At 46.6% G+C, this 25,585-nt stretch overlaps 2 protein-coding genes across 4 annotated transcripts; one reads left to right on the forward strand and one right to left on the reverse strand.

Moving 5' to 3' along the window:
• Positions 1 to 337: 337 nt before the first annotated feature.
• Positions 338 to 8,067, reverse strand: MRPS18B (mitochondrial ribosomal protein S18B). Its single transcript, XM_021697049.2, has 7 exons — positions 7,119 to 8,067; positions 5,861 to 5,969; positions 5,659 to 5,756; positions 5,462 to 5,530; positions 3,448 to 3,514; positions 1,695 to 1,754; positions 338 to 920 (listed from the first exon to the last, which is right to left on the reverse strand). The coding sequence occupies exons 1-7, from the start codon at positions 7,431 to 7,433 to the stop codon at positions 625 to 627; spliced, it is 1,014 nt and encodes a 337-aa protein (XP_021552724.1). The 5' UTR covers positions 7,434 to 8,067; the 3' UTR covers positions 338 to 624.
• A 471-nt stretch (positions 8,068 to 8,538) lies between these two features.
• On the forward strand, positions 8,539 to 24,848 carry PPP1R10 (protein phosphatase 1 regulatory subunit 10). 3 transcript variants are annotated; one of them, XM_021697047.2, is made up of 19 exons: positions 8,539 to 8,584; positions 14,734 to 14,851; positions 15,527 to 15,613; positions 15,752 to 15,887; positions 16,427 to 16,478; positions 18,659 to 18,736; positions 18,878 to 19,051; positions 19,265 to 19,370; positions 19,470 to 19,582; positions 20,159 to 20,259; positions 20,504 to 20,651; positions 20,729 to 20,887; positions 20,984 to 21,230; positions 21,417 to 21,480; positions 21,612 to 21,806; positions 21,955 to 22,030; positions 22,255 to 22,368; positions 22,519 to 23,319; positions 23,596 to 24,848. In XM_021697047.2, exons 2-19 carry the CDS (start codon positions 14,745 to 14,747, stop codon positions 23,784 to 23,786), a joined length of 2,949 nt encoding a protein of 982 aa, XP_021552722.2. In that variant the 5' UTR covers positions 8,539 to 8,584; positions 14,734 to 14,744; the 3' UTR covers positions 23,787 to 24,848. The 3 variants fall into 3 exon arrangements, with proteins under 3 accessions (XP_021552722.2, XP_021552723.2, XP_021552720.2); XM_021697048.2 differs by having other exon boundaries at positions 8,574 to 8,584; positions 14,712 to 14,851; XM_021697045.2 differs by lacking the exon at positions 8,539 to 8,584 and adding an exon at positions 10,703 to 10,713.
• Positions 24,849 to 25,585: the final 737 nt, after the last annotated feature.

Here is a 25,585-nt window from a genome sequence, read left to right on the forward strand (position 1 = left end):
CCACTCCCCCGCCCCCGCCCCCCACCCCACGGGTGCCATAGCAACGCATTTTTCCTAGCCTAGTGTCCCATTCTCCAACCCTTTCAACTGCCCCTCCCCACACCCCCGCCCCAATCAGGAAATTGCTAGGTATGGTGGGGACACTGCCACTGCGTTGGGCACAGGAGGCCAGAAAGGTGATCCTGACATAATGGCCCAACTGCTCATATCTGGTGGCTTCTGGTCCCAAGAATCACTGGCCAGTCTGGCTCAAGCATGACCCCTCCTCTCCCCACAGCAGCACCCATTCCCCAATTCCCCCATCCCCGACACAAATGGCATTAATCTTGAAACTCAGTCCAGAAACAGGAGATACAGCTTTATTGTGGGAAAGCCAAGTTAGCAGAAATCTGAAGCAAGTACAGAATGTTTAGCCTATCTACTATTTACAATATATAGGGTTTGGGGTTTCCCATACACATCTGTCCTGCCCTCCCCTAAGCCTCAGAAGCATTTATTCCCTTCAACAGCCATCATTACTTCTCTCTGGCCCTAGGCCTGCCATTGGCCACATACAGACACAACTCTTCAGAGTGAAATCCCATCATGTAATTCCTAGGCACTATCTCTTAATTCCTTCCCAGTCTACAGAGCACTCTGGGGCTTCTCCTGCTCAGTGGAGGCGGCTTCAGCTGGGGTTGTGAGCAGCACCTCAGGCATTGACTCAGGTGGGGGACCACTCTCTTCTCGGAGATGTCCCTGATAGAGCCGTCGAAGGCGGGACAGCTCTCTCTCTGGTGGCTGTTTCCAGCCATACCATGGATACCAGGGGTCACCTGAAACCAGGGTGGGGGCTGGTGGAGTAGCACTCACAGCTCCATGAGAGGTACTGAAGTCAAGGTCCCGAGGTTCAACCTGAGGAATGTGGTAACTGAGGAGACCTAGGGAATTAAAGAGAAAGTGAGGGAGGGAAGCAAGGAAGGGTACTTTGGGTTAAGACAATATGTAAAATGACATATAAAGGGAGGGAGGAACCAGTCAGAACCACTGAATGTATTTATCCATGTTCTACACTGCACAAAGGCAACTGGCCAAGGGGGCAATGTGGACTGACATACTTACTGCTGGGACTCTAGTCTGCCAAGCTGTGCAGCCCTGCCCTAGGGCTATAAAGCTGCATCTGCCCTAGCAGAAGCATACCTTTTTTTTTTTAAGATTTTATTTATTTATTTGACAGAGAGAGAGAGACAGCGAGAGGGAACACAAGCAGGGGGAGTGGGAAAGAGAGAAGCAGGCTTCTCGCCGAGGAGGGAGCCTGATGCGGGGCTCGATCCCAGAACCCTGGGACCATGACCTGAGCTGAAGGCAGTCGCTTAACCAACTGAGCCACCCAGGCGCCCTGAAGCATACCTTTTTTAATTTCTGCAAAGGTGTCATGGAGCCCAGGGCCAGAAATTTATACAAAGATCTCCCATGATCTATCCCTGGCATTGGGACTGATAGTTATAAAAGGGAAGAAAAAGGACAGAGGATTAAGGCAACAGGGCAATGACAAGATAAGAGACTCAGGAGAGAGAAAAAGGGACAGTGGAGTACTGAAAGGAGACGTGGGTGCCACCTCCTCAGACACGAAGGGGTATTTATATCCACCCTCCAGCCGTAAATCACCTTCTTCATGGCTAAGAAAAATGCACCGGGCCCCTTCTCATGCTCACCATGATCTCTGGCTTTCTGGATGGCCTGGGTCAACTTCTTATGTTGCTTCATACAGACCCCTGTAGGGAGAAAAAGAAAACTCAGTGCTCATTCTAGAAAGCACAGTAAATAGAGTATACAACTGCTTCTATACGGTTATAAAGAGCTGAGTTTGGAAAACTTGCTCTACCTAATAACCCTAGTTCTCTTGACCCTTCGATTGGCTTCAGTTTCCCCATCTACCCAATGGGAAAAATCCCCCCTCTGAGAGCTGAGATTAAGATTTTAGGAGGGTCTAGGGGCGCCTGGGTGGCTCAGTTGTTAAGCGTCTGCCTTCAGCTCGGGTCATGATCTCGAGGTCCTGGGATCGAGCCCCACATCGGGCTCCCTGGGGAGCCTGCTTCTCCCTCTCCCGCTCCCCTTGATTGTGATCCCTCTCTCGCTGTGTCTGTCAAATAAATAAAATCTTAAAAAAAAAAAAAAAAAGACTTTAGGAGGGTCTAGCCACTACAGAAAAGCTATTTCATGGTAAAACCTCCAAGACAGAAAGCAGAAAACAATTCATAGGGCAAGTATGGTTAATTAAAGGTTTGGGTCGAACAATCCATCGAGAAAGATTCAGTAAAGGAAGAAAGGGCTCCCAATCTGGAGAAGGTGATCTGAGAGAGTAGCAAAATAGTTCCTTTAGCTTTTTATAGCTTTACTATAACACATTTTTTTTTTTAAAGATTTTATTTTCAGAGAGAGCACACAAGCAGGGGGAGCTGCAGAGAGAGAGGGAGAGCAGGCTCCCCACTGAGCAAGGAGCCTGACATGGGGCTCAATCCCAGGACCCTGGGATCATGATCTGAGCCGAAGGCAGACACTTAACCGCCTGAGCCACCCAGGCATCCCGGCCATAAAGCTCTTCTTTAAAACTCCTGACAAACCAAACTCCACTGATCATGCTGCCATCCCCAAAATGGTGGATTCAGATTATTCTTTGCAAATTTATCTTGCTTTAGAGCAGGAGTTGGCAAAATTTTTCTGTGCAGGGCCACATAAATTTTAGGATCTGCAAGTCCTACAGTCTCTGTCTCAGCTACTCAACTCTGCCATTGTAGCCTGGAAGCAGTTACACACAATATGAAAATAAGTGGACATGTCGGTGTGCCAGATTTGTCCTGTGGCCTTCATTTTTTTTTTTTTTTTTTTAAAGATTTTATTTATTTATTTGAGACAGAGAGAATGAGAGAGAGCGAGCACATGAGAGGGGGGAGGGTCAGAGGGAGAAGCAGGCTCCCTGCCGAGCAGGGAGCCCGATGCGGGACTCGATCCAGGGACTCCAGGATCATGACCTGAGCCGAAGGCAGTCGCTTAACCAACTGAGCCACCCAGGCGCCCTCCTGTGGCCTTCATTAAGGAATAGATGTAATCTTGAATTGTTAGGATTATAACTCCAAATCTGGAAGATCTAATTGGATTGTCGATGGCAAAAAGAACTTACAGGACAGTAAATTTGCTAGAAAGCCTTTTGCAAAAGCAAAGAGACCCTACAGAAAGGAAATAATTACCACCACTTCTAACAGCTACATTTAGATAACTTACATTGGTACTGGCTTGTACCTTTTGTCCACATGTGAATATATCCATTAAGGCAAGATTTCCAAAAAAAGTTCATTCACACTTTTTATGCCTTACGGAACAGCCACCAGATAACTGTTGTATCACTGAATAAATGAGGAGTGCTCCAAGGAAAAGCTATTCTGGTGGTGACAAGGACGACAGACTAACCTGTATATGGAGCATGGAAGATGACACCTGTGTGGGCGCAGACAAACTGTTCCAAGAGCTTCACGTTCTGTGGAGGAAAGTGGTGGGGAAATATAAGAGAGGGCAGGGAGAGCAGCAAGACCTTGAGAACCTAGAAGTGCACAATCCCTTCACGTGCGCACGGACGCCCTTAACTCCTCTGTCTCTCCAGGTGCTACCCTCCTTCATGTCCCAGTTTTAGCTCCATCAATTTGCTGAATACATTCTTGAAAACTCCAGCAAACATTTCCCCTTTCTTGGCCTTGCAACCATTTCACATGCACACCCTACATTCTGTCACTGAGACTCACATAGAACCCTCTTCTACAGGGATTAGGTTCTAAAATCAGCCCTTTGTGCAAAAAATTGGTGGCAATCCCTGAAATCACCTAAAAAATATAGTACGTGTTTATAATGTGCACGTATAAATATGAACGTACATGATAGCATGCTTTATGTAACATATATATTACTAACATCAATTTTAGAGGTCTAATTATGTAGAATGACTATCAGCCAGCAGGTTAATCACAAGAGATAACATCCATGGAAAAAAGTAGATGTGCTTGTGGAGTGAAAGAGCAAGCAGAATCATCTGCACTATTCAATTTATAATCTTTCTTCCTTGGTCATGTGATTGATTCTAAACTGTATACAACTGGTTACATTCTATTTTTTTTCTTTTTTTTTTTTAAAGATTTTATTTATTCATAAGAGACAGAGAGAGAGGCAGAGGGAGAAGCAGGCTCCCCGCTGAGCAGGGAGCCCGATGCGGGACTCGATCCCAGGACCCTGGGATCACGACCTGAGCCGAAGGCAGACGCTTAACCATCTGAGCCACCCAGGCGCCCCATTCTATTTTTTTTCTTAAAGATTTATTTATTTGAGAGAGAGTATGTGTATGTGTGAGTAGGGGGAGGGGCAGAGGGAGAAGGAGAGAATCTCAGTCAGACTCCCCGCTGAGCATGGAGCCTGATGAGGGGCTCACTCTCACAACCCTGAGATCATGACCTAAGATGAAATCAAGGGTCGGACATTCAACGGACTGAGCCACCCAGGTGCCTGTTCTATTTTTATAACCAATCATACACAGCTGAAATGGAGAAGTTATCTATCTATGGGACCCTTGTACAGTGGTGTCAGAAGGGACCTGAGAGCAGTCAGACACCCCAATCTGCTGACTGATATATAAATTCCTTCCAACTCCCCTGACGACCAATCATTCAGCTTCTGCTCCAATACCTTTACTGCAAGCTCAGAAGAGCATTTTTCCCATTACTATTTTTACATGCTTTTTGAACTCTTCAAGGAGCAAGTCCTGTCCGTCCTTGCAATAAACGCTTTTTGAAAAATAAACTCTGTATCTGGCTTCATGTATCTGCCCTCCAGCCTTAAATCTTGGCATGCTACCAAACATCAACATGACAAAAATTTAAAAACAACAACAACAACGACAACAACAAAACCTTAGGGGTGCCTGGTGGCTCAATCTGTTAGCGTCTGCCTCCGGTTCGGGTCATGATTCTGGGGTCCTGGGATCAAGCCCCACATTGGGCTCCCTGCTTGTCAGGGAGTCTGCTTCTCCCTCTCCCTCTGCTCCTCTCCCGCTCATGCTCTCTCTCCCTCACTCTCTCAAAAAAAAAAAAAAAAAAAAAAAAAAAACCTCAGAAAAAAACTAACCCAATCTACTTGCCAATAATTGCAAATGGATATAAATGAACCTTTGCATATTGCTCTCCCATTAGAAATAGACATTTTTCTGGCCTCGCAATTTAGACTGTAAACTTCATAGGTAAGAAATGAAGATTTAGTATGAGCCACAGTAGAGGACAAAAGGCTGCAAAGAGGAATGTTTTTATACTACTAGAAAGTCAATGCAAAATGGACTGTAGGGGTGCTAAACTAATTTATGAAGAAGAGTGGGGCACCCATGGTAATCTCTTTAGCACTACAAAGACGCTCCAAATCCTTACCCTGGAAAAAAGACTGTCCTTACCCTAAAGTCAACATGCAGCTTGTGATCCCGGCAGATGGGGCAGGGATTCCCAGCAACTTTATCTCTACGCTGTGGAGAGAAAAAACTAGTAGGTGAAGAATGTTCAAAGTCCTGTGAGAAAAAGTGCTACCGCCACTGTCACTATGATGTCCAGCCCCACTCCACATTCCAGCCATGTACCACCTTCAGAAACTCACAATACATGTCTTTCGAGTCCGCTGTGGGGGTATTCCACCTTTGTGGTTTCTACGGTAGTCAGCCCAGACAGGGCGAGAGCCATAACGGTTCTGGTATTCTGAAATGAAAGACCACACAAATTATTCCTGGTGGGGATGGTAGAAGTGTCTGTCCATTTATTTCAGACTCCACATGATCCTCCCCTTTCCCATTCAGAGGTACCTTCTGAGTCCAGATATTTCCAGGGTTCATTCTTATAAGGGGTTATGGGAACTGGGGACAAAGAATCTTCCTCAGGGGGGCCTTTGGTGCAAAGAGTCTGGAGGGGAACCTATAAAGGCAAAAAATGAGAAAAGGAGTTCAAGGAAAGGACCTGATAGTTTCACTGCCCACATGTTAGAGACAAGAACATGCCCATTGTATTAATGGAATATAGCAGAAATATATATAGAAAGTAGCATTTTTCTTAGGGTAAAACTTAGATCAACAACCACTCTTCCTGTCTCTGAGTGGATCCTGAAGGAGAAGCTAATGTGAGAGGGTAACTAGGATAGATGACTGGGAAGCAGTCTTATTTGAGAAGACACACATGATGTGTTCGTGCTTTTGAAGATGTACTAAGAAAAGGGAGAAGAAAGGAAAAGGGAGGGTGTCTAGCTTCTTGGAAGGAAGATGTCTGGTGGGGAAAGGATGCATGACAGGTGAGTCTCCAACCCAATCCAACCCTGAATCATTGAATTGCCCAGCCTTACAAAAGTTGAAGGTCAACATTCCACAGGTCGAACAAACTTGAGTCCTAACGCTAGCTTTAAAGCTACCAGGGCTGTTATTAACTCTGTAGTGACCCCTGTCACCACTGTTAGGGAGTGACAGCTGTGAAAGCTTTCCTATCTCACCGTGCCCACCCCAAGAACCTATCCTGCCCTACCAAGAACCTCCAGTGTGGTGAGTACATGAGGCTGGAGGGAAACCTCAATCTAAAGGACTAAGTTAAGGTTTCACGTATGCGCTGATTAAAAAAACAAACAAAACTAATTTAGTGAGAAAAAGAGAGCTAAGGAACTGGTCCCCAGGTCGTGAGAACATATCCTGGCTTTACCGGGAGACAGCTCAGCAGGTAGAAGTTAGTGTCCCTCAACTCAAGGACACTCCAGGGCATCACACATTTAGACATTATATGCATACTTAAGAGCTGGTTGTGTACGACCAAGAGGCCAATCCTTCCCCTAATTTTTTAGCCGAGTTGGTAGCTTGGAAAAGGATATCTAACTCTTTTCCCTTGGCCGGGGATTAAAAATCCGCGCAGTATTGAGGAGGGTGAGGGGCAGGTAAAGGGTGGTAGAAGCAGTGTTGCCTAGACAGCCAAGGCATAATAAGCACTTGGGAAAGTCTCCGCTCCTGGATTCCCAGTAATGGAGCGATGACCTAGAGAAAGTATAACTAAGTGGCGGTTGTACAAAAATGTGCTCCAAGGAGTTACCTGAACTCCGTAGGCACCTCTGAAAGGCGAAAAGCTAGGAAGGCGCCTCAGCAATGAACGCAATACGGAGGCCGCCATCTTGACGTACGCCCAAGGCAGGAAAGGCCGGAAAGGCAATTGCGCATGCTCCAAGAAACTGGCTAGGGTAGGGCCAAGGGCGAGCCCGCAGTGCGGGAGGCGGCCGCGCACTTGCGTCAGTACGGAAGCGTAAAGGGGGGGGCTGTGGGGAGAGGCCAATTTCAACTGCGTCACAATCGAATTCGGCCTCAAAATTGCGTTTTTCTCGAACCAGTCACTACGACTTCTAGATCTCATACTTAGAGCTTGCGTTTTAAGCAATTTTGAAGGAGATTTCTACCGACATCTTCTCAATGCGCATGCGCCGGCCCGGTTCTACCAACCAGGGTGAGAAGTGTTCTCGAGGACGGAAGTGGTGGAAGCAGAGGAAAGGGAGGTGCTGGGCTCTTCGGTCACGCGCTTGTGGGGGAGGCCAGGAAGGAGGCGGAAGAAGGTACTGGGGGGAAGGGGCTGAGCGAAGGTGAAGGAAGGATAGCCAATCAGCTAGCGAGTTGTCTTTTGGGTTGGCCAATGAATTCACGCCTCGCGCACAATGTCTCGCGACAAGGGCGTTTCACTAGCATGTTTGGGCGCGTTGGGCGGCGTCTGGGTATAAAAGACTCCGCCCGAGCAGGCAGCCGCCATTCTGGGGTTCGTTTAGAGGTAAGTTTGGGTGTTTTGTCGGTTGGAGGGTAAAGTTTTGTTAAGATCGTTGGACTGGGGCAGGGGTTAGGCGTGAGTTCTGTTAAGGACCATGGCTTATAGAAGGCGGCTGTGTTCGGGATGGGACATGGAGGTGTTCGGAGACAACAAATATGGTACTTAGGGTGTTTAAAGCAACCCGTATTGATTACTTCTTTCTCCCTTGTGTTCCTTTTATCCCAGGTTTGAATTTTCTCGGAGAAAGACAGGCCGGCCACGAGGAAAAAAAAGAAACAAGCCGCAGCACCATCTAAGCCCTTGAAAGGATCCTGAGGGGGGAAAGGGAAAACAGCAGCCACCAGCCCAACCACTTGTGTCTTCTGCCCCTTCCCACCTATCTTGCCCACCCCACCAGCCCACGCTGCATGGGACTTGAAATCTGTGGCCGAAGGACCGTCACCACATAACTTCAAAAATAATCAACCACCCACCCATCCCAAACCCACCCAAATTCACTCATCCAGCGTTTACTTTTTTGAATCCACTCAGAACTTTTTTTCTACGACCCCCCCTCCCTAAATGGAGTTGGGTGGGGGGAAAATGAATGCTGAGTTGGCCTTCATTTTTTTAAGAGACTTTTTGATCCAATGAGGCCCCCCAAATAATTGAGTTTTGGGTCCTGGTTGGTTGTTTTATTTTTTTTCTCCAAAATTTTAACCCCCTCCCCCCCTGAGCCCGAGGTGCTGACGTCGCAAAAAAATTGGATAGTAAGTGTCGAATTTTCCAAAACCAGCCTTGCAACAAGAAATCAACGTTTCCCGTTGTGAAACCAAAAATAATGAGAGGAAGAAATGAGCCAATAGAACAAAATAGAGAACTGGAGAAGGACCAAGCCGGTCACTTAATCTCCATTAAAAAAGGGCCTTTGGTCTTAAACAGTCTTGTTCTCTCTCCCCTACCACCTACCTTCCTGCCCTGCTGCAGGAAAGGAAAGGGTGGAGGGAGGGCCAGCAAGTGAGGATTTTGATGGTTAACCCTTCGTAATCCAGCCAATTTCCAGACTGCCAAAGCCATAAGTGTTTGCTTTTTATAAGGAGGAATGGTTAACTTCCTCTTGTTAGCAGTCTTCAAAAGGGTTAATGAGCTCACATACAAAAGATGGTGGATCTTGTGGCCCAGAAGTCCCACTTCTTTGTGTGTGAGACAAGCAGGGCGCCTTTCAATTTGCCAGATTAATAAGCAATCTGTACATAAAGATTGCAGGGTAAGGAGATGGGCAGAGAAATAATAGCTGGCTATGACTTTTTAAATGATTGTTAAATCCTCTCAATTTTAATGTAATGTGCTTGGGGTATATTTGTGTGGTTAAAATAGGTGGCAATCTAGGAATAAAGATTGCAAGACACTTAATTCAGTACAAAATATAATCTTAGTGCCAGTACATACAAGATAATGGGGAGGTAATGTTTTGTAATTGTTGCAGGTTGCATAGGTTATTTAAGAGCAAAAGTGATTAACATTTTAACTTGATACGTTTTGGTGGGTGGTAATACAGTCTAATAGGGGGTGGAAAGGTTGGGAAATGTGGAATTCAGGAGTAATTTTAAAAGCCATTTAGTGCAATTGAATGCTAGCTTTCTAAAAGATTTGTGTCGTTAAAAGGAATTTTTTTCTTCCCTGCTTCAATATGGCGACTTTTCCTTGTCCTTTTGTCTTCCAAGCGGCGTTGCAGGTTGTGTCTTGGCCCATTTTTCTCCTGTCCTCCCACCTCAACCCTATTTGTTGAGAGGGGTCCAAATCCTCCCCCCTTTCCCTTTATAGGGAGGATGGGGGTGGTGGATGGTAGCAGGTTGAACCTCAATTGCAAATTCAATTCCTCCCCGCAGAAAGTTGTTCTTTTAAATATTTTAATTGGTTTTATTTTCACAACTCTCTTACTCAAATTAGGTCAAAGACCATTCAGGATGGGTGCTGGTTTGGGGTATTTTACTGAAAAAGGGTGTTTTTTGCTGTAACTAGCTGCCGGCAGTGCCGGGATAGCTTTTTTAAGTTTTCCTCTTCTCCATTACAAAATGGCGTCGTCCCTGCTTCTTTGTTGTTTTTTTCTCCCTCTTTTGCCATCCCGAGCTTAGGGCCGCCCTAGAAACTTGGTCAAGGGGGAGGAGCAGCATGGAAAGGTGATGTAATCAGCTTTCTTCCTCTCCACCCTCTTGAAACTCCACCCCTGAGCAGATGCTTTCTGGACTCCTGTGCACGCTGCTGCTAGACAGGAAAAGACCTTTTCTTTAGAATATCTTTTATAATCTTAAGAGGAAAAAGCTTATAGGAATTAGGTCTTGAAGTTGTCCATCTCCTGGGCAGCTCTAGTTTTTGTATTTAACAATCAGAGCCTGTTGCTTTTATTTTCACCTTCCTTCACTCATCACAACTGCTTGGAAATGTTCCCCGCTTCAGTTGCCAGGGGTGGAAAACCAGTCAAACCAACTATACTTTAAGACTGGGAGCATTCTGGTGGTGTGTGTGTGTGTGTGAGCTGTGTGTATGTAGATCTGTGTGGTGGGGGATAGTGGGGGAAGGAGGACTTGTGAAAGTGACTTGAAGAGACAAATGGGGCCTAATGACACTGAACTGTGCCATTGCTGCTCAGGAACTAGTCCTTGGGCCTGCATTTGGTCGCTTTGTATAATGAAACTGGGGGAGGGTGGGTACTTCAGGACTTCCTTTTAAATCACCCTTATTCCCACCTCTGGGTCTGGGGATAAGCTCTTTGTGTTCAGTGCTGTATCACGTTCTCCAGTTGCGTAGCTCCTCTACATTGGTACTAGGATGAGAAGTGAATAGGAAAGGAGGCGGCAGTTGTAAACTCAAGGCAGGGGGATGCGAGCTACGGTGTCTGGTAAGCAAAACCTTTCTGGTATTACATTTCACAACCTTCGTTTCTTTTTTCCAAAGAGCCACCTTTTTTGAATTTCTTTTTCCTTCCCTTTAGAAAGAAATTCCTTAAAAACATTAATGGGAGAATAATGTCTTCATTTTTTAACTCGTGCAGTGCTTTTGCAGTGGGTGCATGTTCAAGCCATGCCCAATCTGAGGGTGGTATTGGGTGTCCTGTCCCTTCTCTATCTTCCTCCAACTTTTTCAAAGTCAAATCTTTGTCAGACTCTCCATATACTTTTCATTTTTTAAAGTCCTGATTTGAAGTGTGGAGGTTCTAGGCAGAATTGGAAAGCCATTTTGTACAGCTGTCCTTTGGTGACTTGGTGAGACTTCAGGGCTAATTTTCTGCTGGGTACGGATTCTCAAATTAGTACTTAAACTTCTGGATTGGGTGGGAGGGACTCTTCCACATGTCTATTGACCGCAAGTTTTTTATCTTTTAAGCAGTTTGCCCTGTGCCTCTGCAGCATACCTTCCTTGGGAGCTGAATATTCCACCCATTGGGGTTCCTGATCTCTAGTGAACAGGGGATTAATAAGATCTTCCTTAACATGGGAGATGGGGAAACAAGGTCTTCTAGGGAAACCACATCCATCCAGAGAACCTCGGAGAACCTGATCCTTGTAGTTTGTGGCCAGTTATATTCTGGGATCTTTCGCTGGGGCTGGGGGAGGGGGGGGGCGGTGATTGTACATTCTCACTGAGAGTCAGATAAGGTTTTAGGGAGATCACTACCACTGTACCAGGTTTTCAAAGTGAGTTTGAGGGGTAGGGGCTTACTCCTTAGGAGAGGTAAGACCTCGTGCATCACCTGAGAGACCTAATTCAGTCCACTGAGTCATATTAGGACATAACCTCAAACACCTAAGAAAAGGAAGGGGAATGTCAGGGGTCAGGTACAAAGCATTTTCATTTCCCGAAGTGCTAAGGCTTCTAAGTTAAGGTAAATTCAGACTCCTTCCTCCTTTGTTACAAGAGTGTTAATGATTGTTTTTAAAAGGGCTCCAATTTGCATAGGGATTTTGTCCTGAACCAGTTAAGTTCTTTTTTCTTGGTGATGGGTATGGAGTAACTTTGATCAAGCTAGATATTTTTCACCCTGTTAATTTAATAACCCTCAAGTAAAACTCCTTTGGGAGGCAGGAGTTGGTGTCACTTAAGAACTTTGAAGTTTCTGGTAAGGAATGTAGAACATTCCCCAGGGCCTTGTGTGTGTCAGCAGTGCTCATCTCTACAAAATCCTCCATGAGAAGGAACGCACAGCGTAGGACGAGGTGGAGATAAGGCTGGGGGGGTTCCCCTCCCCCCCTACCCCTTCTGTATGTTCTATCTTCAAGGAAATTAAAAGCAAACATACCATGCCCTAGATTATTTTTGCTTCCAGAAAGCTTCCTTAAGCGTTCTTTCCAGGCTCCAGATAGGACTAGGTAATGTTGACACTTGGTTACTGCCCCTCCTTCCCTGGTCAACTCTGCCTTTTCCACTGTAGGCCTGTGCCAGGAATTTAGGCTCTTCATCCCTTTCCACTTGAGTGCCTTGTAGCTTCTTTCAAAATGTACTGACTGCGAAGTAAGGAAATTTGGTTGTAAGACACTTGGAGTCCTTAATTTTAAATGAGTCAACTAATTTGCCTTTAGGAAAGCCGTGAAAAAACCCATTTACATTTTGTCTCGAGTGGTACTTGTGAGACGAAACAGTTCTATTAATTGTATTTCCAAAATATAAATTATAGGAAAAATATTAGTGGGAAATGAATATTTAACATTTCTGCTTTGTCTTCTAGCTTCCCCTGACTATTCTTGCTTGTGAATGGGAATGAAAAAGTTGTCCCTGGGTCCCATTCCTAGCAGAGGGCACTGGACAGAATTTAGCTTTGTACTCATTGGTCTCTTTCTGGGGATGGTTATTCTCTCTTCTTTCCCACCCTCTTACGTGAAGAGGAACATTTGAGCTCAGGTGACACTTCTTTTGAGTTTCTGAAGGAAGTAGGAGTAGCAGTCCTTTTGGCTCAGCTCGTACTTGGATATGCAAAAGGTGGTTCTCCAAGGTGATGTATATCTACTCTGGGTTTGAATGAGTCGGGTCAGCAGTGTTTGGCCTGGTGGGGGCGGTGGTGCTGGTTTGAAGTGATGCTAATTTAATTTTTGTCACATTGTGTATACTGTGGTTGCTGATGATATGTATTTGGACTCACTCACTGCTTTTCCAGTCTCCGATAGATGGGAAGTCTGTTTTATCCCTTTGTGGTATCTGTGTATGTATCTCTTGGTATAGTGTCTATATTATATCCCTGTATGGTGTCTTACTACATGGGAGGAATGCCTTTCTCTCCGTGTCTGTCTTTGTAAGAATCACCGCACTTCAGTGGATTTGGCCCATGGGCTTCTAATCTTATCCAGTATTCTACTTCAGTATTTCTCCTCTGACCGCAGGTTCTCCCCGTCCCTGTGGAGGTCCCACAGCAGGTGCAATAGCACACTTAACCCAGAGTTGCCCACCTCAGCGTTTTTTACCTCCTCTCCGTATTCAGCCCACAGAGCTCAAGCACCAGCCTCTTCCCTGCTTCTGCTGCTGCTGCCCTAGGTGGTTAGGGCCTGTCTATTTAGAAATTTATTGGCCTTTTTGTTGGGAGGACTAAAAGGTCGAGATTGTTATGCTTGTTTTTCTTTTTTGATTTGTCTGAGAACAAATAGAACACATTTTTGTTGTTTTATAAGAAACTTGTTCTCTTTTCTGCACAAAACACAGCTTGTAAAACACTGCTTTTCCCACCCTTCTGCTGGGATCATGTCTGTTATCTGTACTATAAGCAGAAGGCAAGAAACTGTTTTCTTCTTGCCTCCTTTCTACCCAGCATTAACCTTACATTCCAAACGCAAATATTACTGAGGTAGCTTTCTTTTTCGGTTCTCAGAAGCCTGTGTTTAGAGGCATAAAAATCCCAGTCAGAGCCACATTGATTCTAAATTACCTTGGGTTTTGGCCTAGAAATTGCTTCACACATATAACAGCAGTTTGGCTTTTAATGAGCTCCTTTTCTAACCTGGTCTAAAGTAGCTACTTAAAATTTAATGGCATTTTTCCAGCTTCCAGTTTTATTCCATTTTTTTTGGCTCCGTGGTTTCTAATTTCAGGCCTTTCTTTTGGGGATCTTGGTTGGTAGTGTGATTTTGGAGAGGAGTAGTAATCAAATGCACATCTTTGCTTTTGAAATTACAAAGCAGTCTTAACTTTAAAACAATAAAAATTTGTGCAGTATTTGGTTAATGAGTGACAGTTCTGTTCACGGCTTAGGAGTACCTGCTTGATTTTCTTTATATCCATTTGTTTCCATTTCTGGGAGCTACCCACAACTCTCTTGAGGGAAAGATTATGTTTTCAAGTTTTTATCACTTACCACTTTAGCTGATTGTCTCCTGGTGCAAACAGAGCATATTCTGCTTGAGGTGACTGTGACTGTTAATAGACTAAGATAAAAAGTAACTGACTAATCTTAGAAGACATTTAGCCCAAGTGTCCAAGATTGTCCCAGTTCTTATCAAGCTATAGGCTTTTTCTTCCCAAGCTTATTTATCAGCAGCTAAGAAGAAATAGGACCTAACAATAAGCAGAAATACCTTGGAATGTTGAGTGTTTTGTTATGGGAACTCGACTCAGCCCTAACAATTTAGTGAAGTTCAGCTATCTAGAAAGGATGTAACTGGGAGGGAGAGAAAGGTGTGTTGCCCAGTCCTCCAGTCTAATTGTCTTCCCATTGAGTCCTGTATTAACACCGTGCTTAACTTGCCAGGGCTTTTTTTCCTCTGTGGTAGTGATGGTTGATTTTTTCTTACCTAGAAAATGGTGAGTGTAGTTGAATATAGATTGAAAAATTAGTCACAAAATTTTGTCAACTGTAGAAATGGAATTTATTAGAGGGTATAGTGGGACTGTCGTTGCCACCCATTTATTCTGTGGGTTTATTTTGTCCTTGTCTTAGAAACCTCGATCATGGGTTCGGGTCCCATAGATCCCAAAGAGCTTCTCAAGGGCCTGGATAGCTTCCTTAACCGAGATGGGGAAGTCAGGACGGTGGATGGGATTTCCAAGATCTTCAGGTGAGTCTGCTTATCTTTGGATTCACTGTGAGCAGAGGATACTGTATGTTGTAATACCACTATAAGTAAGACTGACAAGAATGAGTGTTTTTGGAGGGGAAAGAGTGGAATAAGATTGGTATCCAATAATTTTAGATAGGAAAAGGTGATCCCTTGGTTCCTCGCGATAATGGAATCGGGGTTTGGATATCCACAGTCTCGAGGAAGTCACGCTTTGGAAGGAAGGGAGCAGGGGAGCCAGGTGACAGAATTCTTGGTTCTGTTTTGGATCACATTCCATATACCCAAACTGCTGTCTTCCTTCAGGGATCCTCCAGTTTCCCAGGGGAAGGCAAAAGACTAAGCCAGTCCTGAACAGACTACAAATGGATGGCTGTTAGTGCTAGGATACTTCATTGGGAAGCAGAATCAAGTGTGGCCTGTGGGTTAGGGAAGCAGTGATGCCCACCTCCCCAGATCACAGACTTCAGTGTCTCCTCAGTTGTCTTCCATCTTCTGATAGGATTCCATTTCACTCTGGATCCATCCCATCCCCCGAGAGGCTTGTGTGACCTTCCCACTCTGTGGCAAAGTCCCAAGTCATCAGGGATTTTTAGGCACTCCCACAGATCAGAGATGGTTCTGCTGAAAGAAGAGCCTCTTGCTCCATTTTTAACCTTAATTTCTCTCCTACAGCCTGATGAAGGAAGCACGAAAGATGGTGAGTCGATGCACTTACTTGAACATTCTCCTGCAGACCCAGTCACCAGAAATATTGGTCAAGTAAGTGGGGATCTGGGTGGCTGGGCTGGGAAGATGTACTTAGAAGGTGGGTGAGGGGAGGCATGGGGGACTAGGAGTATGGGACATGGCACTCCAAAACCCAGGAAAGGCATTACAGATTCTCCTACCTGTCTGCAGGTTTATTGATGTTGGTGGCTACAAGCTGCTTAACAGTTGGCTGACCTATTCAAAGACAACCAACAACATTCCCCTCTTGCAGCAAATTCTGCTGACCCTGCAGCACCTCCCGCTCACTGTGGACCATCTCAAGCAGGTACCTTAAGTCTCTACAACACTAGTGCTTCCTTTTTGCTTTAGCCTAATAGATAAAATACACGGACTCTGATGTGGTTGCATTCTTGGGCCTGTGCAGGAGAGTGGTAGAAAAAACAGAAATTTAGTATCAGAAGACTTGGTTTATGTACATTAATAGGTGTGTGGTTAGGGCAGTTCAGGTATTTGAGCCTCAGTTTTCTTGTCTATCGTTGGGAATGATTGTACCTATCTACATTGGTTGTTTTAAGGATTAAGATTGTGCCTACAAAGGTTTTGTAAATGGTAAAGTACTACAGTAGTGGTGGTCGCAGTTAGGGACTATTAAGAAGTTGTGGGCAGGGCACCCAGCTGGCTCAGTTGGTGGAGTGTGCGACTCTTGATCTTGGGATTGTGGGTTTGAGCCCCACGCTTGGGTGTAGAGACGGCTCAAAAATAAAGTCTCACAAAAAAGAAACTGTGCATGAATTTGTGCAGTTCTTAGCTCCGAGACGACTCATTTTCCTCCTTGTACTTAACCTTTCTCCCCATCTCTCATAGAACAACACAGCCAAACTGGTGAAGCAGCTGAGCAAGTCAAGTGAGGATGAAGGTAGGGGCCAGTCCTTCCTCATGACTGCCTCTTCGTTATTTTCATGTCTCACTCCCATCCTTGAACTGCCCTGTCACTCCTTCTTACTTCACTTTTACTTTCCTTTTTTAAAAATTGAGCCTCTCTAACCTGTCACCCTTTCCTGTTCTCAATTCCGAATGGGATTTGTCCATTTCTCTACTACTGAATGTAAGACAAGATCCCATACTTCAACAAGAAGCTGATTCTTAATATCTCTTGGTGTAAAAGGTATACACTTAATATTCTTTGGAGAAAAATAGTGTCATCCAAGAGAGTGTCCTCATCATTTCCTTTTGTTTTTCTAAATAAATACAGCATATTCTGGGACCCTCAGTGTGTGTTTTCCTAACATTAGACATATAGTTGTACCAATAAACACCTTCCTTTAGGACATAGGCAGAAAGAATCCTGACTGCTGGAGTAGATCATAGCTTTGGTAGCAACAGAGTTTTTCTTTTTCTTAAGACAAAGGGTATTGGAGCCCTTGGCAAGGGCCATACAGTTCTGGCTTAAAGACAGGGCCTGGCTCCAGAAAGTCACAGCCTTTTCTTTAGTGAAGAAAAGGGCTTATACCCAGGGCACAAACCACTAGTGAAGACACTGGCGTGCCACAGGTGAGCAGTATTCTAGCGGAGCTAATCCCCTGATCAGAATACAGGCTTACTCTTTTGTCTAAAGGGAATGGTGTGCTAGGTCCTTTTGGAAAGAGGCTTTGGCAGTTTGGTGTGGAAGGAGCATGTAGGCCTGGGTAAGCCTATCTGAAGTTCCTTTAGCTGTAGGAGAAAACACTGGGAATATTTACCAAGATAAAGGGTTTAATTCATAGTGTTTAAGTGAAAAACATTCTTTAGCTTTCTGTTCTTTTAGTTGTATTCATTCTCGGTTTTAGGTCCTTTTAGATACTGAGCAACTTCTGTATTTGTGACATTACAGAGTATCTTGAATAATAATTTGTAATGTAACACGTGTTACAGGATGTCCTGTTAAATCATTGCTCATCTCTTGTTTCTTTATTGTCGGGTATAGTGTTCCTTGTTTTCCAGTTAGCTCAATTGTGCTGCCACCTTTGAATATAGGTTTAATTGTTCTGTACTTCTTTGAATACTGAAATTTGTACATTCCTTATAGACCTTAAAGTCTCAATAGACTATAGTATCAATTGGTCCAAAAAGGTTTAGGATATCCCTGTATTGGGGATATTGGGGATGCACTGGAGTTTACGTTGCCTTAAGTATAGAAATTGGTAGTTGTGTATTTGAAAAGTTGTGGTTTAATGTTTTCAACAATCTCATTATTAAATGAGTCTATAAGTGGAAATGTTGGCAAGAGGATGGATGCCACAGATAAGAGATGTTATTTGCCAAGTACAAAAGGCAAGAGCTGTAAAGGTTTTTGTTCTTTTCTATATATTTGGAAACACATTTTATCCTTTATCTTTAAATTCTCTACCCATCTTTTTTCTCCAAATAAACAAAGCCTTCCCCATCCCTGAAGTGGTCTGCTTTAAGCTCTTCGCCTTTGCTACACTTAATTGTTTTTTTTTTAAGCCATTATCACTAGTAGTAGTCTAGGAAGAAAGGTGGCTTAGGAAATCTTCTGTAAAATGGATCTAAAAAAAAAAAAAGATGGATCTAAATCTGCCTCCTTGAAACTTGGTTTGCCTTTAGGACAACATAGAGTGATACTGTTCTTAGCTTTTCAGGTACTTGAACCTTGCCTGCCTTTTTCCTGATTTTAGTTCGGCACTGGCTTCATTCTGCAGCTTCCTAGCTTTCTGACTTTGATCTTTATGCTGCTGTCTGTCTGTGAAGGAGGAATAAGAATCTTCAAGTTATAACAGCCACATGAGATCTATGTAAAAAACTGATGTCAGTTTCTTTTAATTTATTAACACTGATGTGGTTTTTATAGTGTACTATGTATGTAATTAATGTCCCCCCCCCCCCCCCCGCTGGACTGGAATGGAAGACTGCTGTGTGATTCATTGTTCCGTTTTGAGGAGTTTGGTTTGTGAGCCTATGTCATGTTCTTAAAACTCTTGGTTACATTTTCTGTTACATAGATTTTCACAGTATATCTTTAAACATCTCTGTTTTCTGTTATTGGAAGAATAGTGTTTTTAGCTACTTAGGCATTTCCCCTTATACTCTCACCTGCAGAGCTCCGGAAATTGGCTTCAGTCCTTGTCAGTGACTGGATGGCTGTCATCCGCTCCCAGAGCAGTACCCAGCCTGCTGGTAAGCTCCTTAGTCTTTTATCCCTCGTATTTATTTCGTTCCCACTGGGACATGGCCTTCAAGTGTCTTTAAAGCCTGCTTCACCTCTGACAGTCTTTCTCTTTAAGTAAAATCCTTTTCTACTTTGTTTTTTCATAACAGAGAAAGATAAGAAAAAACGTAAAGAAGAGGGGAAGAGTCGAACCACCCCTCCTGAGCGACCCTTGACTGAGGTGAAGGCTGAGACCCGGGCTGAGGAGGCCCCAGAGAAGAAGAAAGAGAAGCCGAAGTCTCTCCGAACGACGGCACCCAGTCACGCCAAATTCCGTTCCACTGGTAGGGCTGTTGGCTGGTCTTGGGAGGGTCTGTGGGCAGATGTACACCTAGGACCTTGTAGTAGAATAGCTGATTTATGATAGGGCACACATACGGAAGAGGGAGGATTGGTGGGTGAAACTTGGGCCAGATGAAGATTTAGGGTTGGACCGGGGAGGAAGAGTTAAGAGAGTGGGAGTGAGTTCAACCCCAGCAGCATGTTTCTTCCCACAGGGCTAGAGCTGGAGACCCCATCTTTGGTGCCTGTGAAGAAGAATGCCAGTGCCGTGGTAGTTTCTGACAAGTACAATCTTAAACCCATCCCCCTCAAGCGTCAGAGGTATGGACCACCACCTGGGTTTCTGCATGGGTTAGGTCTGTGGACATGAGGGAGAAAGAAGGGGTGAGTCAGAGATGTTGATGGTTCCTCTTCTGACAGCACCACAGTTGCTCCAGGGGATGCTGCACCTCCTGCAGAGAAGAAATACAAGCCACTGAACACCACACCGAATGCCACCAAAGAGATCAAAGTGAAGATCATCCCACCACAGCGTGAGTCTAAAGTGGAGGAATGCACTTTGGGAGCCAACTCTTCATGGGAATGAATGTTGGGGGGTGGTAGGGGATGGATTTCTTGGTGTCTTAGTTAACTTTTGCACCTCTGGAGCTCCCCTTTCGTAGGATTACATAAAAGTAGCTATAGAGATGAGGTATGGAGGTGTGCTATTCAGTGACTGATTTAGGGGTACTCCCAGCTTTGGGATATTCTGTCCTGTCCACGGGGGCTGGCTTCTTCAGTTACCTGAGCTCCAATTCATACTCAGAGCCTCGAGTTGCCTGCCTTTAAAAGAAAGGGCACCTGGCTGGCTCAGTTGGAGGAGCATGCAACTCTTTTTATCCAGGTCGGGAGTTCAAGACCCACACTGTTTGTAGAGATTACTTAAAAACAAAAGAATAACAAGAATTCCTTGTGTGAATCCAGCATACGCTTCCTGGTCACCTTGAACTTACTATGTCCTCAGTTGGGGCAGGATCTCCACTGGCCCACTTCCTGCCCAGACTTTGTCTGTAGGAATAGGATTGTGAAAGAGGTCTGATGATTCCCTTTTATGCTTTTTCCTTTTATAGCAATGGAGGGCCTGGGCTTTCTGGATGCGCTCAATTCAGCCCCTGTTCCAGGCATCAAAATTAAGAAGAAGAAGAAGGTGCTGTCACCTACAGCTGCCAAGGTTTGAGCCCTGGGCTGTAGGTGTCACTTGACAGGGTGTCAAAAGTAAAGTAGAAGGAAGGGCTCAGCAGCTAGGAGTGGTTGGGGAGGACAACCACTGGGGTGGGGGTGGGTCGGCAGTATGAGAGGCAGAGTCTTCCTTTATAAGAACTCATGGGGGATCCTGTCTAGGACCTTGGACTAATTGCCTTACCTTAACCTTGGCTTTGATGTCCGCTCATTAACTTCTTTTTCTTTCACGATAGCCAAGCCCATTTGAAGGGAAAACGAGCACAGAACCAAGCACAGCCAAACCTTCTTCCCCAGAACCAGCACCTCTTTGTGAGGCTATGGACACAGACCGCCCAGGCACCCCAGTTCCCCCTGTTGAAGTCCCAGAGCTCATGGATACAGGTACGTCTAGAAATTGGTTCAAGTTTGGGGGTTTTCTAAAAGGAAGGACCTGGGTCTGAAACCTCTCCTGCTTACAGCCTCTTTGGAGCCAGGAGCACTGGATGCAAAGCCAGTAGAGAGTCCTGGAGATCCTAGCCAGCTGACCCGGAAAGGCAGGAAGAGGAAGACTGTGACGTGGCCTGAGGAGGGCAAACTGAGAGAATATTTCTATTTTGAACTGGATGAAACTGAACGAGGTTAGCGGTCAAGATTCTTGTGTAGAAAGTGGGTATAGAGAGTTTAAAAAGGACTGGGTTGTGTTTACTTTTTCTCTTTTTTCTCCTTGCCAATAGTAAATGTGAATAAGATCAAGGACTTTGGCGAGGCAGCTAAGCGAGAGATACTGTCAGACCGACATGCATTTGAGACGGCCCGGCGTCTGAGCCATGACAACATGGAGGAGAAGGTGCCCTGGGTATGCCCGCGGCCCCTGGTTCTGCCCTCACCCCTTGTCACCCCTGGAAGCAACAGCCAGGAGCGATATATCCAGGCTGAACGGGAGAAGGGAATCCTTCAGGAGCTCTTCCTGAACAAGGAAAGGTGAGCAAAACACGGTTCCCACCCTGGGCGGCATGAACCATGTTCGTGTTAAGTGCTTGGACCCCTGAGGGGAACATGCCCTGGGTAATTCAGATGCAGGTGGAGGCTAGGAGGGAATATGAGGGCTTGAATAAATAATTTGACTGTCATTCTTTTTTTTCCCATCACCTGTGGCATTCCTAATAGTCCTCATGAACCTGATCCTGAGCCCTATGAACCTGTCCCCCCGAAGCTCATCCCCCTAGATGAGGTGAGCACACGCTATGTGGTGATGGAGATTGTGACCGATTTTAATGTGTCTGTCAACATTTCATTTCCATTTCAAATGGAATGTCTCTTCATTCTTTCAAGTTAGTCCTGATTGTTCTCCTGTTCTTGCAGGAGTGTTCCATGGATGAGACCCCGTATATTGAGACCCTGGAGCCTGGAGGAGCTGGTGGCTCACCTGATGGGGCAGGTGGCTCCAAGTTGCCTCCTGTCCTGGCCAATCTCATGGGAAGCATGGGTGCTGGGAAGAGCCCCCAGGGTCCTGGAGGAGGAGGCATCAATGTGCAAGAGATCCTCACCTCCATCATGGTATGAGCCCGCCTTCCTCTTTCCCACTGTCTCTGGAATCTGCCTCTCTTTTTACCCCAGTACTCGTCTTCTCACTTACCTCCTCATCTGGCTCTTTTCTCTGCCTTGCATTTTATTGACCTTGCTCTTTAATCATCTTGCCTCACAGGGTAGCCCAAATAGTCATCCTTCAGAGGAACTGCTCAAGCAACCAGACTATTCAGACAAGATTAAGCAGATGCTCGGTAATCACCAGGGCCAGCCCTGGGGCCTGGGGGAGGAAGCCTACTGTGGAGTTGGGGGTGAGTGGGAAGCCAGGGGTATTGCCGCTGGGTGGGAGGGCAAGACTGGACAGAGCATTGCTCTGCCAAGTTGGTCTGAGAGGGCCAGAGAGGCACACCTAAGTAGGAAGTCATGCCTCTTCTAGAATCCTCTTGCTCTACTTTTTTTTTTTTTTTTTTTTAAATAGTGCCACATGGACTTTTAGGCCCTGGTCCAATAGCCAATGGTTTCCCACCAGGAGGCCCTGGGGGCCCCAAGGCCATGCAACACTTCCCCCCTGGGCCTGGGGGACCTATGCCAGGTAGGTGGTGAGAGGTTGGAATGGGTTTACCTGCTTAATTTTGGCCTGGTGATCGTGTAGGATTGACCCAAAGGTGGGAGGTGGTTTAGGCTGGGAGGGGCCGTCCCTGAGTGTAACAGGTAGCTGATAATGTCTCTCTTTCCCTCACAGGTCCTCACGGAGGCCCTGGTGGGCCAGTGGGTCCACGTCTCTTGGGTCCCCCACCCCCTCCACGAGGGGGTGATCCCTTCTGGGATGGCCCAGGTGACCCCATGCGGGGTGGCCCAATGCGGGGGGGTCCAGGACCAGGTCCTGGACCATACCACAGAGGCCGTGGTGGCCGAGGAGGAAATGAACCGCCGCCTCCTCCTCCCTTCCGGGGGGCCAGAGGAGGTCGCTCTGGAGGAGGACCCCCAAATGGACGAGGGGGCCCTGGTGGGGGCATGGTTGGAGGTGGTGGGCATCGTCCCCATGAAGGCCCTGGTGGGGGCATGAGCAGCAGCAGTGGACACCGCCCCCACGAAGGCCCTGGCAGTGGCATGGGTGGTGGGCACCGCCCCCATGAAGGCCCAGGCGGTAGCATGGGTGGAGGTGGGGGACATCGTCCCCATGAAGGCCCTGGTGGTGGCATGGGCAGTGGCAGTGGCCATCGCCCCCACGAAGGCCCTGGCAGTGGCATGGGTGGAGGCAGTGGACATCGCCCCCATGAAGGTCCTGGTGGAGGAATGGGTGCTGGAGGTGGACATCGCCCCCATGAAGGCCCTGGTGGGAGCATGGGTGGAAGTGGTGGACATCGCCCCCATGAAGGTCCTGGACATGGGGGGCCCCATGGCCACCGGCCTCATGATGTCCCTGGTCACCGAGGCCATGACCATCGAGGGCCACCACCTCATGAGCACCGTGGCCATGATGGCCCTGGCCACGGAGGAGGGGGCCACCGAGGGCACGATGGAGGCCACAGCCATGGAGGAGGTGAGAATCGTTCCTGCTCGGTACTGCATGGCTTTTGGTGTCCCCTGCAAGTTTTGGGGGAGCATCACTACCCTGGGTGTGCTAGGCCAGACATGAAATCACCCTGTTTTCAGTATGCCTGGCAGTTGCTACCCTTGGCCCTTTCCTCAAATCTGTAGGATTCCATGTCTCCCTGAAAGATAGTTTTCAGGATGCTATGGACGGGGTGGGGATGGTGTGAGAGGGTGGCATCGACCTCTTGGCCGTGTTCTAACGACTCCGCCATCATTCCCACAGACATGTCAAACCGCCCTGTTTGCCGACATTTCATGATGAAGGGCAACTGCCGCTACGAGAACAACTGTGCCTTCTACCACCCGGGGGTCAATGGGCCCCCCCCTGCCCTAGGGACCGCCTCCTCTGCCCCACCCACACACACCCCTGTGGACTGCAGCCTCGCTCCTTCCGCCCTGTTATGGCTTCTGTGAGGCCCACGTTCCCCTGTCCCCAGCTGAGGAGGAGCCGGCCCCCTCAGTTCCCACCTGCTTGGGTTGCTGGGGGTTTTCTGATCACTGGTGCGCATTGATGTACATACTTTCCTCCAGTCTGAGGAGGAGAGAGACTGGATACATTCTGTACCCTGGACTGCTGAAGAGAAGACCCAGTTGGCTTCATTTTTTTGAGATTTGCCCTATAACCCCAAGCCCCTTTCCAGTATTACCCTTTATGCCTGAGAACCTAAAGCTGGTTATCCTGGAGAACATCTCTACTCTCCTGTTGTGGGTCCTCCACATGCACACAGAACTGACACGGGATCAGCTGCACTTATGAAATCATCCCAGCCAAGTTCATTCTTCTCATGGGGTGGGGAGATGGTAAAAGGGGTATTAGATACCCCACTGCACTGAGAGGGCTCAATCAGGCTGGATTTGAGTTCTGGAATACATCATCCCCACTTCTGCCCTGGCACAGGCTTTCCATTGAGTCCCTTCTCAAGTACAACTTCGCAACCTTCTGTGAACACCCAGGTCTGCATCATGGGTCTGCTAGGTTCAGTGATGGTCAGTTCACGTCCGCATCCAGTGGAAGTCGTAGCTGGCACGGGTGAGGCTGGGGGTGGTGGCCCGCCCTTGCCTGCAGCTCATTCTGGAAACTTTGTAAAAACACTTCAGTGAGACCAGCTTTCCATCAACTTGCCCGCATTCTGGGCCTGACAGTCACACTACACGCACTGCCTTCAGGAGTTGGCGCGCTCTGCCCCCAGCTGGAACCTCGTTGGTGCGAGGCCTCCAGCTCCCTTGCCCTGTCAGCCACCTCCGGGTCCCACCAGGTGCCTTCCTGGGTGGGTGCCACAAGCTGACGTGCCCTTCCCCAGCCCTCTCCTTCCCAGGTCTCGGCATCAGTTTGTTTTCTATGAAAACAGTGGATTGGTTGGCTTTTGTGCAGGGTCTTGGGTTAGAGCCACGATGGATTTGAGGGATGAGTATTTTTTTTCTTTTGGTTTTGTATATTTTGTACATTAAATAAACAGTGGAAAGAGAAGCAGCTTATTTAACCCCTAGTGTGTTTGGGCTCTTTGTTTAAAAAAACAAAAACAAAAACCCAGCCATTGTCTGCTGCCTTAAGTACATTAGTACAACCCTCAGTGGAATCCGTTATTCAGTCCCTTTGAGGAGCTAACATTTGTTCTGCTGTGAGGTCAGTGTGGGTATTAAGTGAAATATTGGTGAAGGAATACTTCGAACATAAAAGACCACAGGTACAGAGTAAATCCCATGGGTCAACATTCTTTGAGCAAGCCTTGGGACCTAGGGAAACAGCTTTTCACAGATCACTGGAGCTGCCGATGGTGTGGGTGGACATTCGTTCCACCTCCAGTTGAACCCACCATCCCTGTGGAGTTGCCTAGGACAGGAATTTAAGTGACGGTGGGTGGAAGGAGCATGGAGAGTGGAAGGAGGAAAACTCCCCAGAGCAGTTTCTGGGGGAAGAAAAAAACTGGTGGTTCCTTTTAAGAGCAGTTTCAGTGGACAAAGAAGAACAGAACAGCGTAGGCTGCTCTTGCCCCGGAAAGTGGCTCTGTGGAGGAGACCTCACTAGGCCTACTGCCTGATGGTGTTGGGTTCGTAAGGACAGGTGTTAGTTGTGTTGATGGAGTAAGGTCTGAGAGACAGGTTTTGGAGATCAGAACATGGACAGGATTAACTTCAAATAGGAATTTCTGCTATTCTTGAAACTAGAAATTAGAAGGATAGTGCATTTTGGGGAGGAAGGTGGGGGGCTATGG

Source organism: Neomonachus schauinslandi, chromosome 8 (genome assembly GCF_002201575.2).
Source record: "Neomonachus schauinslandi chromosome 8, ASM220157v2, whole genome shotgun sequence".
In the NCBI taxonomy this organism is placed as follows: Eukaryota; Metazoa; Chordata; class Mammalia; order Carnivora; family Phocidae; genus Neomonachus; species Neomonachus schauinslandi.

What these genes read in the sequence shown, in the direction of transcription:
- PPP1R10 (XM_021697047.2), top strand. Translation starts at nt 14,745, where the DNA reads ATGGGTTCGGGTCCCATAGATCCCAAAGAGCTTCTCAAGGGCCTGGAT. An exon ending in CGCCAAATTCCGTTCCACTG is followed by an intron (nt 19,052 to 19,264) that starts GTAGGGCTGTTG and finishes TTCTTCCCACAG; the next exon opens with GGCTAGAGCTGGAGACCCCA. An exon ending in GCCTGGGGGACCTATGCCAG is followed by an intron (nt 22,369 to 22,518) that starts GTAGGTGGTGAG and finishes TTTCCCTCACAG; the next exon opens with GTCCTCACGGAGGCCCTGGT.
- MRPS18B (XM_021697049.2), bottom strand. Translation starts at nt 7,433, where the DNA reads ATGAGATCTAGAAGTCGTAGTGACTGGTTCGAGAAAAACGCAATTTTG. An exon ending in CTTCCATGCTCCATATACAG is followed by an intron (nt 1,755 to 3,447) that starts GTTAGTCTGTCG and finishes TTCTCCCTACAG; the next exon opens with GGGTCTGTATGAAGCAACAT. An exon ending in CCAGAAAGCCAGAGATCATG is followed by an intron (nt 921 to 1,694) that starts GTGAGCATGAGA and finishes TTAATTCCCTAG; the next exon opens with GTCTCCTCAGTTACCACATT.